This window comes from Halyomorpha halys, unplaced genomic scaffold (assembly GCF_000696795.3).
Source record: "Halyomorpha halys isolate HHAL.00 unplaced genomic scaffold, Hhal_1.1 Scaffold415.1, whole genome shotgun sequence".
Taxonomy (NCBI): domain Eukaryota; kingdom Metazoa; phylum Arthropoda; class Insecta; order Hemiptera; family Pentatomidae; genus Halyomorpha; species Halyomorpha halys.
In genome coordinates this window covers 537,161-556,665 of record NW_027106189.1, presented here as the reverse complement: position 1 = coordinate 556,665, position 19,505 = coordinate 537,161, and the positions used below count along the sequence as shown (strand labels likewise).

At 29.5% G+C, this 19,505-nt stretch overlaps 2 protein-coding genes across 2 annotated transcripts in view; one reads left to right on the top strand and one right to left on the bottom strand.

Annotated features, from left to right (window-relative positions):
• Flo2 (flotillin-2) overlaps positions 1-19,505 on the bottom strand; it is a 359,128-nt gene that overhangs the window by 177,472 nt on the left and 162,151 nt on the right. The window lies entirely within an intron of this gene.
• Positions 1-19,505, top strand: part of LOC106682453 (glucose dehydrogenase [FAD, quinone]) — a 45,984-nt gene that overhangs the window by 14,224 nt on the left and 12,255 nt on the right. The window contains exon 2 of the mRNA XM_014423311.3: positions 4,575-4,716. Within this exon, the coding sequence (XP_014278797.1) occupies positions 4,591-4,716 (126 nt within the window). The 5' untranslated portion in view covers positions 4,575-4,590. The remainder of the gene's footprint in view (positions 1-4,574; positions 4,717-19,505) is intronic.

Sequence of the window (19,505 nt, the reverse complement as noted above, 5' to 3'; positions counted from 1 at the left end):
ATCTAATGAGTTTAATATTGCGATGTGTAACTTTGATTTCTTCATTGAGACCAACAGATAGCACTGTATTGGGTATATACCATTTCACGAAACGTCCTTCATTAAAAAGAAGTAAAATATGTTTTGAGATTTAGGCTTTCATACTTATTTATTTAACAATATACACTGTAGGTCAAATGATCAGGACTTGCATTTTTTATTGTAAAAGCTCTCCCAAGATGGTACTTTCGCATCTTCAATATATATTTAATATAATACAAATCCATTTTAATATTGTCTACTGTCTGACTCAACACAGTTGAGCAGCAGCTTGAGATTTTCTGGAGTTCCTTCTTTAATCTGCATTTTCTATTTATTTATATTGCTCATGAAGTTATAAAGATTTATTCTATATTCTCTTAATTATTGGCTAAAAATTGTTGTCAATTATTTTAGTAAAATTATAATAAAAAAAAGTGCTAATTAAAATCTGCAATAATTAAGTATGGGAGATACTAAAAGTAAATTAAAATACGCCTTATAACCAGGGTAAAGACAAGTATTAATTTGTAATTTAATGAATAATTAAAATTTTATTTTTATTTTTGGTTATTTTCATATACCTTCAAAATTATATTATTTCATGTTATTATTATTATTTTTCTTTAAAAAAAAAAAAGTTAATTATTAAGAAACTCTACAGAAAGCAAAAGTGATATTAATATAATTGGACTTTTTGCATATCAATTTCCAAAATACTAGAGGTGACCTTATTCATGTCAGCTGAAAACAGATTACTGAGATGAGTATTGGTTTGATTCTCTATGCTTTACTTTGCATGTTTTATTAATTCAGAATATAAATTTTCCGTTAATTTTTCTTTGTACTATTGATTCGACCTAATTTTAGGCCAGGCCTTAGGTAAGGAGTAGTATCGGAGATTCTCCACGATTATACTAGAACGTAGACGTACTTCAACAAATCTGAGAACAATGCATGGTATATTAATCCAAAAGAGCCTTTCCAGGCAGGATATTACAAAGCGGGCTAACCAGCTGTGAAATGGCGCTAAATGGCTGGAGCTGGAGCCTCTAATAAAAAACCACGGAGCAATTTCCGGATGGAACGAGACTGCAAGTCAGAACGGCCCTGACCTTGCCCGAAACACAATGCCTTTTGTAAATCGGTGCCTCTGCTGTTGAGTAAAAGTGTGTGTGCTGCTCCTAACGAGGCCCTTTCACTCCATACAACGGGTTCAAATTAACAGTCAGACCGCCATTTTCTAACCACTCAGGCATCCTACCTGAGTGATTGTGGAAAGGGTAATGCAGACGAAGATTGATGTACAGGAAATAAAAGGTTCAGCAATTTTTATAATGGAATGTTAGCAGTTGAATATCATTATGTGAGATTTAGTCTTTTAGTCCACGAGCCCAAGAGGAGAAAAAAATAACTTATACAACCCCAATTTTGTATTAATTTAATGAAAACATTTGAAGTTGAGAGTAAAAATTGAAGACTCAGCCAACCATGGCAAGAGAGATTAAAAAAATGGCGCCTGTTTCAGAAGTTACGAAAATTCATTCTTGGGTTCTTTGAAATTGTGCTTTATTTTCTGTTAGAAAAGTTTAAATTTTTGCCTGGACATACAAAGTAAACTGAAAAGTCAATATTGAAATATTTGAGTTGACTGTTTAAAACGTGACAAAAAAGTATGTTTTCATTTGGTGCTCCATGCCTTTAAAACTACCTACAAGAAAAAAAAAACGCAATAGAATAACATTTAAAGTGGAGTAAATCTGCTAAAATATGAGCTAAAATTAGTAAATTCTCGGCATATAATTTCAATTTTTTTTTTTAAATAGTGAAAATCAATCAATATTTAGTAAATTGATTTTGGTGAATATTGAACTAATGCTCCTACAAAGATAAACGTTATCAACTGCATTAAAGTACATTCAACTATCTCTCAGCTGGGCGATAGTAGTTTTGTGTACGTTTAATGGTTGCTGACATTTTTTTTCATAAAGCAAAAGTTTTTATTCCCGAAAAACCACGAAAATCAATATTTTTGCGAATTATTTTTGGTGAATATTAAGGAAACAGTAAACTCCTCAATTGAGGGCAAATAGACAGTACGTCGTTCGTAGAAGTATTGGTTTCCACGATATTTTACATAAGAAACTCACAAAATATTGATTTTTCATTATTTGGACAGTACTGGTTTTTGAAAAAAAAAAAAAATAATGTATCTCGGAAACTCTATTAGGGCTCATATATTAGCAAATTTACTCCACATTAAATGATCTTTTATTAAGCTTTTTAATGTTGTAGGAAGTTTTTAAACATATAGAAAAAATAAAAAAAATAAAAATTTTTTTTTAACGTTTTGAAACAACCGCCAGTTTTAAAAGAAATAAAAACTATGGTTGGCAGTCAACAATCTTGACTATATAATAGACTTGTAGGATTGATTTTTCCGTCCTTACAAATGCAAACATGCTCAAGATCACGGCATAAATTACTTTAAGAAGAAGATACATAAATTTATACTAATGTTTTTATAACAACTATGTATAGTTTTTTAATATGCTGAGGTGAAGAAAAGTTCCTATTAGAATATATTATTATTCTATATTTTGTAAAACGTTTCGGGATGAGTATGGGATAAACTCATGCACTATATATCCTAAAATTGTAACAAATAATTTAATATTATCAACAATTTTTTAAATGTTATATGTATACAATGAAAAAATCTTATAATCTATATTTACCTCATATTTGTCAATTATATCAATTTCTATTGTGGAATTTTGTCGTTTATATAAATATAATTTAATTTTTTTTTTCTACAATCAAATTATTTAAATAATGCCCTTCACTACTGGTGCATTCACTCCCTGGCTAACCACAGCATAACGTTAAAACCATAAATTTAACTTCAAAACCCCCCACATTTATAGACATGACACAAAACGCTGAAAGCAGAAGAATTCTAGAAGCAATTCATATAACTAAAAATAATAACATAGTGAACTATAAAACAGATACAAAAATTTTGAATAAACATTATGCCAATATAATAAAATGGCTTGCTATGTAAATAAAAAATCAGGGGAAATATTTAGAAATAAAATTGTCCAATTGTAAAAAAACATAATTTTTAAGTTATTCGTGATCTTTAGTTTAACATGTTAAACTGTGTTAAATGGAAAACGTATGTTAAATGGAGAAATATTTCCTTATTTTACCATGTTAAAACGATATAACATATAACATGGTTGAGAGTCTGTTACTAGGTTTATTAAATAGAGAATGACGTTACGCAACAGACCAGCTGACCTAGTCATTATTTTGTTTGTTGTGTTAGGTTACTTGATCGTAGTTTGTGTCATTATTGTTTTGGATGTTTTTATAACTAATAAAGCAATGGATGACAATAATAATAGTGTAATGACAGCTGTCAAATAGCTCATCTTGATTCTGTTCCTCACATGTTAGAAGATCAACAAGGCACTCAGTAGCCGAACATTCACATAACTTACACTTTTCACTTAATTTAGGCATGTTTTAATAAATTACATTAATCAAAACTTATAAGTAAACAATAGTACGAAGTTTAGAAAGGAAAGGTTACAAAACAAGTAGCTCAGAAAATCCGCTTGGAGCTCTTATGCATTTACCATTTAACATTATCTGGACATACGGAGTTGAGCTTTGGGGCTCCACTAAACCTTCAAATTCTTCCAGAATCCAATCCTTACAGTCCAAAATCCTTCGTAAAATCCTTAATGCTCCTTACTTTGTCACAAATCAAGTCATCCATCAGGACCTCAATATTCCATATGTTGCCGATTTGGCCAAAACCAGATACCGTTCCTTCCATAATAAACTTCTCAACCACCCAAATCCACTTGTTTCTAACCTGGCTTATCCTTCATTACCTAATAATCCTCCTAGGCGTCTGAAAAAAAGATGGCCTCGAGATCTTCTCTAGAAATGTTATTGGAGTTCTATCAGTGGGTAGATTCTCCACATGTTTTTATCATGTTACTATGTCACCTACAGCAAATTTACTTGTTGTATATATGTGTATACAGTTGTAAATATCAATAAATAAATTATTAAAAAAAAACAAAAATAAAAACCTTACAAAAAATACAAAAAAAAAAAATGTTAAATGATTTTAAATAGGGCTGCTCACAATCCTATACTGATAACATTTAACATGGTAAACATTTTACATTTAACACATCACGAATACCCCTACAGTAACTTTTCTTCACCTCAGCTTATTAAAAAATAAATATAATGAACAAGAGAGAAAAAAAAAATCCAGAATATTTATAGTTTTTATAACTTTCTTTTTTATCCCACAGCTCTTGGACTATGTGTAGGATACATTTTTAATAAAATTATAAAAAGTTACAATACATAGTAAATGTGTAAGGTTAACCCCATTTTTAATAACTTACGTGTCCACGTTACATAAAAATGTTTTCGAAAATACCAAGTAAAAAACGCTCTACGTAGTTCATTGATTTTACGCTAGATTAAGCGTTGCATTCTGTTGATTTTGTGTGTTGTTGCAGCTCACTGTAATGGATAATGACGCCGTCACTGATCTCGCCAACACTATTCGGCTTTAGCCTCCTGCCCATCTTCCTCACCGCCCTCACCTACTTCCGCTACTCGTCCCATGACCCGGAGTCGAGGCCCATTGACGTCAAACAGGTAATTTTTTTTTTTTTTAGTAGTAGTTACAAGGGGTACCTATACATGTGAGATCATCGATTTCATTAACATTTTTTGGTGATACTAGGTTCAAAAATATTAGGTAATTCTTAGTGTTTAAAAATAGTGTCCTAGGGTTTTGCCAATGCGAAAAATGCCAAGAAAAAAAAAAATTATGAAATTAGAAGATTGCTGATTGACCGGGTGTATTTAATGAAGAATAAGAATAAAAAATTGTGAAATATATTAGATCTTTTTAAAAACTAAAATACGCATCTTGTAAAGTAGCTTACAAAATTTTGTTTAGGAAAAATTAAGTCAGATTTGTTTTCAGCGTCTTTTGAGACCCTTAAATAAGAATTGTTATGTAAATTAAAAATAATAAATTTTTGGAGGATATTTGTTTTCAGTAATTCACAAGGTTTTATTCATATTCTTATACGAAATACACAATTTCATAATTTAAATGGAGTTTGGTCCGGGTGCGGTCAAATAAAATTCAAATAGTAAATTGGTGTACTATTTTGATTTGAACCAACGTTTCCCCACGTTGTAGGGCTTCGTAAGGGCTAAAAAAGATTTATAAAATTATGAATATAGATAAAAAAGATTAATAAAATTTGTATCCCTTTTCATCTCTTAATTTGTACTTTCTTTAATATTTCTTCTTTGTATCTGTTACTATTACCGTTTTCATTTATTGTTTATTCTTTTATTTATTTATTTTTTGTACTTATGTCAAGTGTTTGTATCTTTTTTAGCCCTGACGTGGGACGAAACATTGGCTCAAATAAAAATAGTACACCAATTTACTATTTGAGTTTTATTTGACCGCACCCGGACCAAATTCTATTCAGTTTATGAAATTGTTAATATTAATGTATTTCGTATAAGAATAAGAATAAAACCTTGTTAATTATTGAAAATAAATATCCTCTAACAATTTATTATTTTTAATTTACATAAAAATTCTTTATGCTGAAAACAAATCTGATTTTATTTTTTCTTAAAAAAAATTTGTAAGCTACTTTACAAGAAGCGTATTTTAGTTTTTTTATGTTTTTAAAAAGATCTAATATAATTCACAATTTTTTATTCTTATTCTTCATTAAATAACAATTCGATTTCAATATAACAACAAACTAATTAAATGCAGAGGCGGAATACGATAATATTAAAAATAACTAAAATAATAAACTATCTAATGATGACAGTTCATAGGCATTGTTAATTTAGTTTCATTTCCTAATTTATTTTTAATTTCATCTAGATTACTATATTTCTTAAGTGTGTCGATAATATATAATTTTAAATTAAATTAACAAAAATGCATTATGTATGCTATTCTCTTTAAGGGGAGCTATATTGTTGTCAGCATTCATTAATTAAAAATAATAATTTGAGGACAGTTAGTCGCTCTTAATTTTTTTGTTTTTCTTTACTGATATTACTTACTTCATCACTATAAAACTTATTTACAAAGTTAAAAAATATTATATTTAAGATTTAGTGTATAATACGGATACAAACTACTAAGATTTGCTTATTTGGTCATCTATATAGTATATTCATAGACTTTCTAATAAATTTGGAAATAATTAATAATTTGTATTTAAATCTTTCGAAAACGTACAAAAGATAATATCAATAAAAATAGAAATAAAATATTGATATTTTAATATCAAATAACAATACTGTAATATCTAATATCGACACTATAAAGTCTAATATAGATATTGTAATACATAATATCGAAGAAAAAACATCAATTTTTCAAGAAACTTCAGCCTGAAATTTAATTCAATTTACAGGTTTTAGATAATCAAATGTCAATATTGAAACATCTATAGATATAGATATTTGGGATTTTTCAACATATCTAGTTTCAGACAATGTCTAAGTTTCTAGTGCCCAATTTCTCGCTCTCGTAAATTTGTTTATTGTATTCGATACGACGTTTCACCATTTTGCCATGTCACTATTCTTTTTAGTTTTAGTTAAGTATATCATTTTAGTGAAGGATCCAGGAAAGTCTTTCTTTTTAATACCTTTATTTTTAACATCGAAAAAGTAGGCAAATAGTCTAATTTAGCTGTAGCATGAAATGATCGAAAGTTCCTTTAATTATTAATTATTGCTACAAGAAAGTTATATATACAATTGTTTATAGGAATACAAAAGAATTAAATACAGAAATTTTCATTATGAACCAGTTTATTATTGTTTCTTTTTTTTTTAGTGGGATCTAGTTTTAAATTATTGACTATCATCAAAATGAAAGCTCCTAAGGACCATAATAAAATTGTTTTTTCGTAACATTTCGGCCTATTTTCCTTTGGCTATTTTCAAGCCTTTTTTATACATTTACACCCCAAGCCACAATAAAATATATAAACTTTTAAATAATAAGTCCAACAGAGTTCACTGAAATAGCAATAGTAGTCTCATTATGAACCGTGTTTGAGAATTTTGGATTATATATAAAGGGAAAACAAAAATAACATTCCACAGACCCCAATGGAAATTATGAATAAGTCAATTTTTAAAGTTTCTTAATCAAATTAGTTTAAAAAAATAAATCTTGCTAAAAATAAGAATAATGCAACATATAAGTTGGTTAATTAAAAACCATATTACATAGTTTTAGCAGATATGAATATTAAGAAAAATGAATTTTATGAGTCATTAATTAATATATACTGGATAAAATGCCATAAAAAAAATTACTTACAACTGTCGAAAAATACTTCCATGGAGTTAGTGGTCATGAAAAAAAAATTAATAAACAATGATGCAGAATATTTATGTGACTGTTAGTGTGCGTTTATTCGGTCCAAAGGAGTTTTAAGATATTTTCTTAATACTTTAACACAATTCGGGGGGGTTCAGAGAGTTTCTTAAACTCTGATGCTTACAAGAACTACTTTCACTTCGAAGCTGTTATCACTAAGATGGATACCAGTGTTTATTGATAGATAAATAAAATATACAACATTAATAATAAATTTTAAAAGTTTAAATAAAGGGATTTCGAATTTTCTTAATGAACTAGTCTTCCGTACCGGTTTGGGAGCAGGTGGAGAGTGAAAGTGTAGCCGAGGTATAAGGCAACATTCCCTGAACAAGGCCGTCGAGCAAGGTCGGGTCTTCAAGAGTCCACTCAACGGATAGAGGGATTTGCCGATCAGCTGCTTCAAAGGTTAAAGTCCAAGAGAAGAAAATAAGTTATTTCACTCAAATTTTTTATTACTTAAAAAAACGAACAATATCTACACGTATGAGTTACAATTGATGACTGAGCCAAAACCATAGGAAGAGGGAATAAAAATGGATGCAGTTCAATAAGTAAAAAAAAAATATTTTTGAGTCGTTGAAGTAAAAAAAAAAAAAAAAGATACAGTAAATGGCATTAATAATAATATTCTTTATTTATTCTGAGATTGATTACTTTATAATAATATACAGGCGTAAAAATTAGGCTTTAGAGCCTTAGAGTAAAATACAAAATAAAAATTAAATTATAAAACGTCATAAAATATAATGAAAATAATGAATTTGAAAAGATAGAAATGAACAAAAATAATTACCAGAATATATAAACAAATATTAGAACAAATAAAACAAAACAATATGTCATATTATAAAACATAAGATGACTAACTTCTGAAAAATAAAAAGAAGGAAATGATAAAAATTCAAATATAATTAAATTAAAAATAATAAATGAAAAGGTACAACTTCACCCAATTCAATTGGGTGGACAGAAGGTGGTCGAAGATACGGGATTTGAAGGTTGGAAGGGTATTAGAACTACGAATGAAGGAGGGAATAGAATTCCACAGGGAAGCGGAACGGATGAGGAAAGATATACCAAAGGCTGCGGTTCGATGGGCAGTTACATATGTCTGAAGGACGTAAGCGGGTATTGCGGGAATGTACTGAGAATTTAAATTGAAGGATATTAGAAATATACGATAGACGGCGGGATTAGATAACTAGGTAAAGGAAGGAAGCAAGAAAATATTTATGACGGAAGGAGGGGTAAAGCCACGTCAACTCTAAATAAAATCGGGTGACAGAGGCATCATTGGGGACCCCAAAGATCAATCGTACAAAGCAATTAGTTGTCCGCTTTAATTTTGCTTTGTTCCACAGAGTAACCAGGAATTAAGGATGAACCATGAATTAGGATATTAAGGAAGTAACCAGGAGCCTAAGGGTTTAAAAAGGAAGTAGGTGACAAAGATAATTCAAACGCTTTAGGGAGAAGGTACAACGTGAAATATAGGAGACATGGATTTTCCAGTAGAGAGTTTGGTCTATAGGGCCAATCTTAATTTCACAATCTAACATTGATTAATAAAACTTTGCAGGCTATTATGGACAAATCAGTCAAATAAACCTATAATTGTCAGTATAAAATTTAATAATAATTTATATTCTTCATCACTTATGTATTTTACTATTATAAAGGTATTTATTGCAACACTATTATTGAGACTATTTAGAAAATTTTTGTTATTATTTATAAAACTATCAGTCTCGAATTAGCACTTGTTTTTATTTTACCAGAGTTTCAAATTTTAGGTATAAAAGAATTTATATATTTCTTATTTACGATAACTTTTAAGTATACATTTTTCGAGGAAACGTGATGGCAATAAAAAAATATCTAAATTGAAACATGGGAATAATATATTATCATATTATATCAGGATAAAGGAAATTATAGAAAGGATATTGGATTATGGTGATTTTATAAACTCAATGATAATAAATGCTAATCCATTGTATTGCCTGAGCGAGCAGTAATGTCATGGTTAAGGTTGTCACTAACGATCACTCCACTCTAATATACTATGGTGAAAGAAAAAAATGGGGGAGAATTTTCGTCTGTAATAGGGGTATTCATGATTTTGTGTTAAATGTTAAATGTTTTACCATGTTAAATGTTATAACTATAAGATTGTGAGCAGCCCTATTTGAAGTAATGTTAAACGTTAAATGCATAAGAGCCCCTAGCGGATTTTCTCAGCAACTTGTTGTATAAGCTTTTATGTTTATAACCTTCCTTCTAGACCCTCATGTTATTGTTTACTTCAGTTTTGATTTAAGTGATTAATTACAACATGCCTAGAGTGAGTGAAAAGTGGAATTTGTGTGAAAGTTTAGCTTATGAAATGAAATGAAAAAATAACTTTATTCTGGGACATATGTCCCCTAAGAATAATTACATGGTTCATATAGTGAGATTTTTATCTGGCGAGCATTTACAAATTTTCAGATAGTAGAATGAAATTACATTGTTTTTTTTACTGTTTTTTTCTCAAATTTATCATTAAAATTATCCATTCTGGTTTAATAACAGGGATATGAATACCACAAACACACGAAAGAACTGAGCTGTCACAACAAAAATGGCGGCGATCTCAACTGGTCTATTGTGTGACGTCATTCTCCATTTAACAGACCAAGTAACAGACTCTCAGCGATGTTAAATGTTATTTCGTTTTACCACGGTAAAAGAAGGCAATTTTTTTCGATTTAACATGAGTTTTTCCATTTAACACGCTTTAACATGCTAAAGCATGGGCGTACCCAGCGGGTGGGCAGGAGGGAACAGCTACCCCCACCCTCTAGAAGAGGAAAAAAATATTAATTTAATAAATAATATTTTTTTTTCAAGCAAATACTAATTATAATAACTAATGAAGCAGTACGAAAATTAGATATAAATGTTATAAAATTTTGGTTTCTTTCGTCTTTACCGTGCTGAAATGTCACAACCTGACCAACTAAGGCTAGCCATAGCCTTCTCCTAGTTTTGATGCAGGGTACATCCTTGTAATAAAGTATAAAGTCTTTTTAGGGTGGTTATTTCGTCTTACTTTTGTTTTCATTTGATTCAATATAAAAAAAAATTACTCAAGATACATACATCACTTGTACTAAAATTAATATTTAATTAAAACACATTTGTATCCTTTCCTCACCCAATCGTCCATCAATGAAATTTTCTAAAATAAGAGTTTTTAGGTTCAATAGTTTTCAAGATATTGCTTTTTGAAAACCCAATATTTTTTTATTCATAAATACATTCATTTATTAAATATTTGTATTAATAAATATTCATTTATTAATACAAATATCACGAAAACTACTACAACGATAGTACTATAAATATCTCTAATCACATCTATCTATCTCTAGTTAAATTTTTTATATTGTGTGATAAGAAAGTAATGATAGTTGTCGGATTTAAGTAATCCGAATTTTTCGGCTCTTTTTTGAATTTATATAAAGTCGGGGTCGAGGGTCTCAATTTCTGATCCCCCCCCCTTGCCGCGGACACCGGAAGACCTCGAAGACGCCGCGACTGTAATGCCGCCCCAGACTAAGCACCATGCAAGCTAGGACCTGGCCTGCCCCTACCATCATGTCAGAGTCCAGGACTTGCTGCCCAGCCACCGATCGAGATAGACTTTTATTCTTCTGTTTTTATATATTTTAAGAAACATTTAATTTCTTTTTCATTCTTATTTTATTTCATTTTAGAAAGAATGTGATCATTCATCACTATTACATATTGCCCACAACGGTGTGGCAGATTGTAATGTCTATCAATAAAATTTTTTTTTTTTTAATAATTTATTTATTGATATTTACAACTGTATACACATATATACAACAAGTAAATTTGCTGTAGGTGACATAGTAACATGATAAAAACATGTGGAGAATCTACCCACTGATAGAACTCCAATAACATTTCTATAGAAGATCTCGAGGCCATCTTCTTTTCAGACGCCTAGGAGGATTGTTAGGTAATGAAGGAGAAGCCAGGTTAGAAACAAGTGGATTTGGGTGGTTGAGAAGTTTATTATGGAAGGAACGGTATCTGGTTCTGGCCAAATCGGCAACATATGGAATATTGAGGTCCTGATGGATGACTTGATTTGTGACAAAGTAAGGAGCATTAAGGATTTTACGAAGGATTTTGGACTGTAAGGATTGGATTCTGGAGGAATTTGATGGTTTAGTGGAGCCCCAAAGCTCAACTCCGTATGTCCAGATAAACCTTATAATAGTCATGTAGACCAGTCTTTTGTAATGGATTGGCAATTTAGACCGTTTGTCTAGTAAATGTATCAATAAATTAAATTCGATTTTAAACAAAAAAAAATATTATCTAAGAATAAATATTACTTTGCATATTTGATGTGTAAAGTACTTTATTGTTTTATTTGATGAAAGTAGTAATAGAGTTGAATGTACATCAGTGCTATGAGGGCTAACAGCTACCAACCGCAATATTAACAAACCGCTGTCTCAGTTATGGATAATAATCGTCGGAGGAAACCCTTCACGGTTCCTTTCACAGTTAAATTATGTAAATTTCCATGCAAGTTTCACCGCTTAACACACAACTTATGACAGACTTTCCATTTCGGTGTAAATCGTCGACTATGATGGAAATTAAATTAAACTGATCATCAAGCATGAATCGGATTAATTAATTCAATTATTAGAACATAACTTAAGTCGTAGAGGGAGTGTTTTGTCAAATGAAGATAAAGGAAAAAAGTTTTTGATTAATTAGAAACGGAGATTGTCTCGTACAATGTTGATTTAACATCCACTAATTAATGAAAATTAAAAGCTTCACTTATCCTCAAGAGGAAAAAGTAAAGAGAAATTAGATAAAATAATTAATTAATTCCGATGGTAAAAATTAAAATAAATTATCTGTTTACAGGGAACACAAAATGTTAAAAATCACAAAACATAACAGTACGAAATATAAAACAACAGAGAATATGAAAATAATTAAGGTAAATAACTGTAGTGTGTTTCGAGAACCGAAAGAAATCGGATAAAAAAAAGTTAGCATGATAAGTGTTGAGTTTGCCTATACGCTCATTTGCTAGGCGTTACTGAAGTTGAGGCGCACTTGTCCAACGTTGCCAAATATACATCGGAAAATACTTACTCTTTTCTCGTTTTCCCTTGGCTCGGGGAGCGGACTATATAATTGTTATATATAACAAATTTAAAATTTACCTAAACTTCAACACAAAATTAAAAAAAAAAAATAATTTTTAGATTTTTCTTATAAATAAAAACAATAAAAATAATTGTCAATTTAAAATTGTTTACATATCTATCCTGCCGTTTGAACTCTTTCTTCAGAGCAATTGTATTTTATTATTATAAATATACCATGATCTTGAACCGGAGACCAATTTTTCAAATGAACAATATATTTTTCACATTTCATGAACAAGAAATATTTTAACTAAAATTATTTATCTCTGTAGGGGTCTGAAAAATACATATGTCAATGGAATGTTGTGAATTATAATTTTTTTTTTTTTAACAAAAATCTATGTTTATTTTCAACTCCAATGTGAATTTGTTTTGTCTATGCGAAAAATGAATATCTAAATTCTGTGAAAGAATTTTGATTTTTTTTTTAAATTTATTTATTGTTATTTACAACTGTATAAATATATACACATCAAGTAAATTTGCAGTAAGTGATATTATGACATGATACAAACATGTGGAGAATCTACCCATTGATAGAACTCCAAAAACATTTCTAAAGGAGAAGTTCTCGAGGCCATCTTCTTTTCAGACGCCTAGGAGGATTATTAGGTAGTGAAGGAGAAACCAGGTTAGAAACGAGTTTGTTTAGGTAGTTGGGAAGTTTATCATGGAAGGATTGGTATCTGGTTCTGGCCAAATCGGCAACATAGGGAACATTGAGGTCCTGATGGATGATTTGATTTGTGACAAAGTAAGGAGCATTAAGGATTTTGGACTGTAAGGATTTAGGATTGGATTCGAGAGGAATTAGATGAATTTTGATCAAATTTAAAGAATAAGGGTTTTTGGCCTAAAAAATTGACGTAATACTGTAACTAAGAAAAATTCTTGTACATACAAAAACTAATAAAACTATTCATCTTCACGTCCACATAATATATAATACTAAACATATAGTCACATTAGAGCAGTGGTCCCTAGCGTGTGGTCCGCGAACCAAAACTGGGCCTTGAGAGTCTTGGGGATGAGCCGCGGGAGGACACGGGTACTTACCTTTCCTTATCTTTGAGTTATAGTTGAAACAGGTTAATACACCATATAACTGCCTCAAAATGAACTTTTAAACAACATAATTTAAAATATGTTCTTCGGGGAACCTTCATTTATCCACGTCAAGAATGGGGGTGGCGCATAGTTCAATTATTTAGTATAAAAAAAAAAAATATAAACATAGCAACTATAACTTGCTTATCAACAACTGAAAATACATATATAAATATCACATTACACTAATATATTGGGTAACTAATAGTTATAATGGAAACTGAATCGGTTTGGATCATCTAGTCCCCCAGAGAGCTCAGGTTACTGTGTCTAATTATGCAACATCATAGTAAGGTCGAGTTGTTAACTAATTCATATGAATTAGTAACTCCTTCCGAGTTTAGCAATCTTGTTAAAACCTTCATGTTATTCCTAATAGAAAGGGAAACTGAAAGGTGTAAATTAAAGTAAATCGTAGTAATTTCGTTATTATTAATTTATGGGAACACGTTAATCAATAGAAAATTTCAAAGGTTTAGTTGTTTCTAGATTTCTACGAGGAGCAACATAAAAAAATAATATAACCTCAATGCATAAATAAGAAATATTACATATATTCTGGTGCTGTTTCAGAACTTGAAAGAAGACAATAGTAAAAAATATATAAACTATTAATAACGATAAGTTTTATTGTACCATCTAACTAGAAATTAAATTTTTTAATTGTAATGCTTAACGTATCGTAATAATAACCTACTAATTACTTATTACGTAATAATTGAAGGAATTCTACCAGAAAAAAAGTGTAGAAATATTCTACAGCAGTTTTTTAACATATTTTTATTTTTTTTAAAACATTATTTAATTGACAGATATTACAATCTGCCACATATTTGTGGACAATAGGAAATAGTGGTGAATGATCACATTCATACTAAAATAAAATAAGAATGAAAATAAATAAATGAAAGAAATAACAAAAAAATAAAATAAAAAGTACATACAAATAAATTAAATGTCTCTTAAAATATAAACAAATAGAAGGATAAAGAAAATGAACATAATCAAACTATGTGTATGAAAAAAAGAATAAATAAAATAAAATAATATATCTCTGATTACATTTACACTCTTATATACAATATTTACATGATCGATCTGAGGATCCCTGAGCCCACACTATCCTCCATGTGTGAGAGGTAGAGCAGGGCCCAAAAGATCCCAGCGTATCCCTCTCGCCGCATCACTGGTAGTGAGCCTGTGGAGGCTAAGCAAGTGCGCTAAAGCCGCAAACACTCAACTTGAGTGGAAAATCTGACCATTGCCAGAACTCCAATGTAACATAATTAATACACATAAATTTTATATTAACATGTAATATTCTCTCTCCTATTAAATATAATACTAAATTCTAATCAACTGTATATTTCATTGTAATAAAAATAGAATATCCTAGCAGTTCTATACGAAAATTTAACAATTTATTATTCCTTAGGTATCGTACCACTATTTCGGCAAACGTTTTAGTTGTTTTTATATATCAATAATGAAAAATATGGGGGAAAAGACGAATAAGTAGCATTTCCTTAATTATGAAATTTATCATTAATTGGAAATTTATAAGTTTATAAACTGGTAATTATTAATAAAATCTAAATTCTGTAATCCACTAAAAGGAATTTCTTCCAATAAAACAAAACTTATATATAACATATTTAGAGACGGACAGACATTTTTCAATACTTTGAGCTAAAGTTGTTCTAAACATTCTTGTAATAGCACAGTGTAATTTGAGAAATAAGACTTTGGTGCGTGTATCAATAGAAATGATGATCGGTGTATTAGTAGAAAGAATATTTCTTAATTTAATTACAATATTTACCACCGAATTACACAACGATACATTAACAAATATTAAAACCTTTTTCCGGCGAAAAAGCAAGCATAATAATTTTATAATATGGTGGAGAATTTTCAAATGAGTTTATAACATGTACAATGTATATGTTATATAACCCATCTCATATGAGGGATTCGGGCAAGATGGCAGCCTACTTGTGAGTTGCTAAATCCAGTTAGGCGATGATCAGCTGAAACTTAGTCTTAATATAAGTTATCTTACAAGAGCTTAACACTGCCTCAACATGTATTAACCACAGATTAGGCTCTTCCCGATAAAATGAGGTTAACTTCGATAATGCGTTGGGTATTGCCGACGATTCCACTAATTCTTTCTGCGCTGGTAATAGTACAAGAGCCCAAGAGGAGAAATAAGGCGGTTATCTCACCCCAATTTTTGATTATATTAATGAAAAATATGTATAATTACTAGCCAAAATTGATGCCAAGTATGGGTAGGGCGAATAAAAAATGGCGACTGTTTCAAAGCGATAAAATAAAATATTTTTTCATCCCAAGCTCTATATCTTAAAAAGTAGGAACGACAAAAGAAAATCTAAGAGAACGTCATTTAAAGAATAGTAAATTTGCTAAAATATGAGCTCTAATAGAGTTATTTACGTTAAATATTTTTCGAGGTATAGCTTTTTAAAAAGCAACGTTTCAGAAAAATGTATGGGACGTACTGAAAGATCAGTAGTTAGATAATTTATTTTGAAAAATGTATACCTCAAAAACCATTTGACGTACAGATGTCTATCAGCACTCAAATTAAAGCTAGTTTAATGAGCTATAAAGTAGTTTATGATATTTATCTTCGTAGGAGTAATAGTTTACATGAAATTTTCTAAAATAAATTGATTTATAGTTGTTCGGACAAATTTTCATTTGCCAAATTTATATTCATATGTGAATATCATAAAAACTACTACCCCTACGAAGATAAGTGTCATAAACTACTTTATAGAAAGTTAAATTTCCTTTATTTTGAGTGTTGGCAGACATATGTACGTCTTGTGAAAAATATGGGAAAAAAAGACGAATAAGTAGCATTTCCTTAACTATCGAAATCTATCATTAGTTGGAAGTTTATAAACTGGTAATTATTAATAAATTCTAAATTTTAGTGTTTATGTTTTAAAAAAAAACAACAACTTATATATAACATATTTAGAAACCGATAGACTTTTTCAATATTTTGAGCTGTAGTTGTTCTAAACATTCTTGTAATAGCACTGTGTAATTTGAGAAATAAGACTTTAGTGCATGTATCAATAGAAATGATGATAGGTGTAATAGTAGAAACAATATTTACCACTGAATTACAAAACGAAACATTAACAAATATTAAAACCTTTTTCCAGCTAAAAAGCAAGCACAAGAATATTATCATATAGTGGAGAGATTTCAAATGGATTTATAATGTTGCCATCAAAAGACTAAAAAATTGATCTTTAGCTCAAAATATATGAAAGATGGACATACTAAACAAATTTGATGCAATCATTTTCAGGATCTTGTGCTCCACTCGTTTTCAAACAATCAGGCTATCTAGTTGAATAATAACAATAAATTGCATGCAAAGTTTAAATTATACCTAAATATATTTTCTCTAAAGTTTTTAACGTATGTCATATCAACAATTTGTGTCTAAAGTCATATATTTCCGACTGACCGTCCATTGCCTATAATATTTAAACGTTTCACATAAAAAATATAGGATATTGGTTCTATAATAAAAAACAGTGAGTATCGATTGAAATGAACAACATACATAAAAACGTAAAACGCCTGATTTTCCTAGTTAACTTTCTAATTATTGTATTGCTGTTAGTAATACTACAGTATTGTTATATGTAATTGTTTAGTATTGTTAGTTTACATAAAAATTATCACCCTCGACCCTCATATTTTTCCCCAATTCAGGGTACCCACTTCATGGGGCTGGGTAAACCAAGGGCTCACGAACCCATAGGACTGACTCACGATTGCAGTGAAAAATAAAATAATTATTTGCCACACCTGGATTCGAATCTGGGATCTTGGAGTTATTAGCAAAGTGCCTTTACTAACTGAAATACTCCACTCCACAAAAAATCATAGTACTATTTAAAAAAAAAATCGTTAATTAAGTTTGTTTTTTTCTAGGTGAGCTCATCAACATACCTAATTTCTTGTAGATTAAAACATTATGATACGTTTTTATCCTTTTTGAATAATTAAAGTGAAATGAGAAGTTCCTAAGGTGAAAATATGGGCATTCTGATATTCTGGGAATGTGAGAGAAAGCGAGGTTTACACGGATGGTTGCTCGTCAAGGTAAAGCTACTACCATGTGTTATTTTTGTGTCATTACAAAGGATAAAGTAACATAAAGCTTTATTGTAGAACCTAGTCACTGTTATAAATATGAAGATAATTTCAAAAGATGTCTCCCGTTAATAGCATATGAGAGACATATGTACGAGTTTCTCTATGAGCTTATTCTCCAAACGTTTAAAGTTTTATTTAAGGTTGTTTCTGTGATCATTACGATGTATTTGCGATTTAACCAACTAATCAGACGAAACTTTGTTGAGGAAAAAGTAAAAACGAGGAAAACGAACAAGAACCATTTTCACACTTTTTTTTATTAAAGAAAAAATAAATATTTTATTAATTTTTTTAGTACTTTAAAACTGATTTTAGGAATGATTAGAACTTTTATAAAATTTTAAATAGATATTTACAATTCGGGAGCTGCTAATTATAATCTATATGAATTAAATAATAATAAAAAATAGTTACCAGTAAGTACTAGCAATTTTATTACAGCAAAACTAGAACTAAAAAATTACACAACTGCAACTCATACGCCGAGACGCTTTCTTCACATAGAACAATCGCTGGCATATTATGTGATGATTATTTGTTATATAACAGTAGCACCTTATCGAAGTAGTGATTGCATAAAAAAAACAAAATACCAAGATTGATAAAACTATGCATATAACATATGTAAGTCGAAGAAAACATGTTTTTAAATTTAATTTGGACTAAACCGTGAAACAATACTTAGTATTAAAAAACACAAAGTGGCAATAAATCTGAATTTATAAACACTAATAATAATATTTATTGAAGATAATTAATATAATTTGCCACAAATTAAGGGCATTGAGTATTAGAGTTTAAATATTCAACAATACAATATATTGAATAATTGAAGTACATAAATAAAGAAAGGTGTGTAAACAATAGTACTCACAGAATCAAAAGGAACAAAATAAAATAAATAATAATAATAAAAAAAAAATCATTAATGAAAACAATAATACTCACTGAATTAAAAGGAAAACAATTTTTTTTTTTAATGATATTTGCAACGGTAATATTAACATTAAAATATATCCAGTAAATTTGACTTAAGATCATAATGGAGTGTTACAGACATGTCGAGAAACTACCATGGGTAGAACTCTAATAATATTTCTACATTAGAAAGTCTCGAGGCCATCTTCTTTTCAGGCGCCTAGGAGGATTTTCAGGAATGGAAGAAGAAGTTGGTTTCGGTGGTTCGTTTATAATAAAAATATTAACTATTAAATAAAACCACAAATTGTATCCAATACTGTCTCAACACTTTATTTCTTATTAGTCCAACGTTTCGGCTATTCCAGCCATCTTCAAGGACATCTTTAATACAAATCTTGTCCTCACATTAATTTATAATTTTAATTGCAGGCTATTCTGCCCAGGTCATTTTCTTATTTTAATTTCAAACCTCTTTATTTAAATTTTAAAACCATTAACTTTTC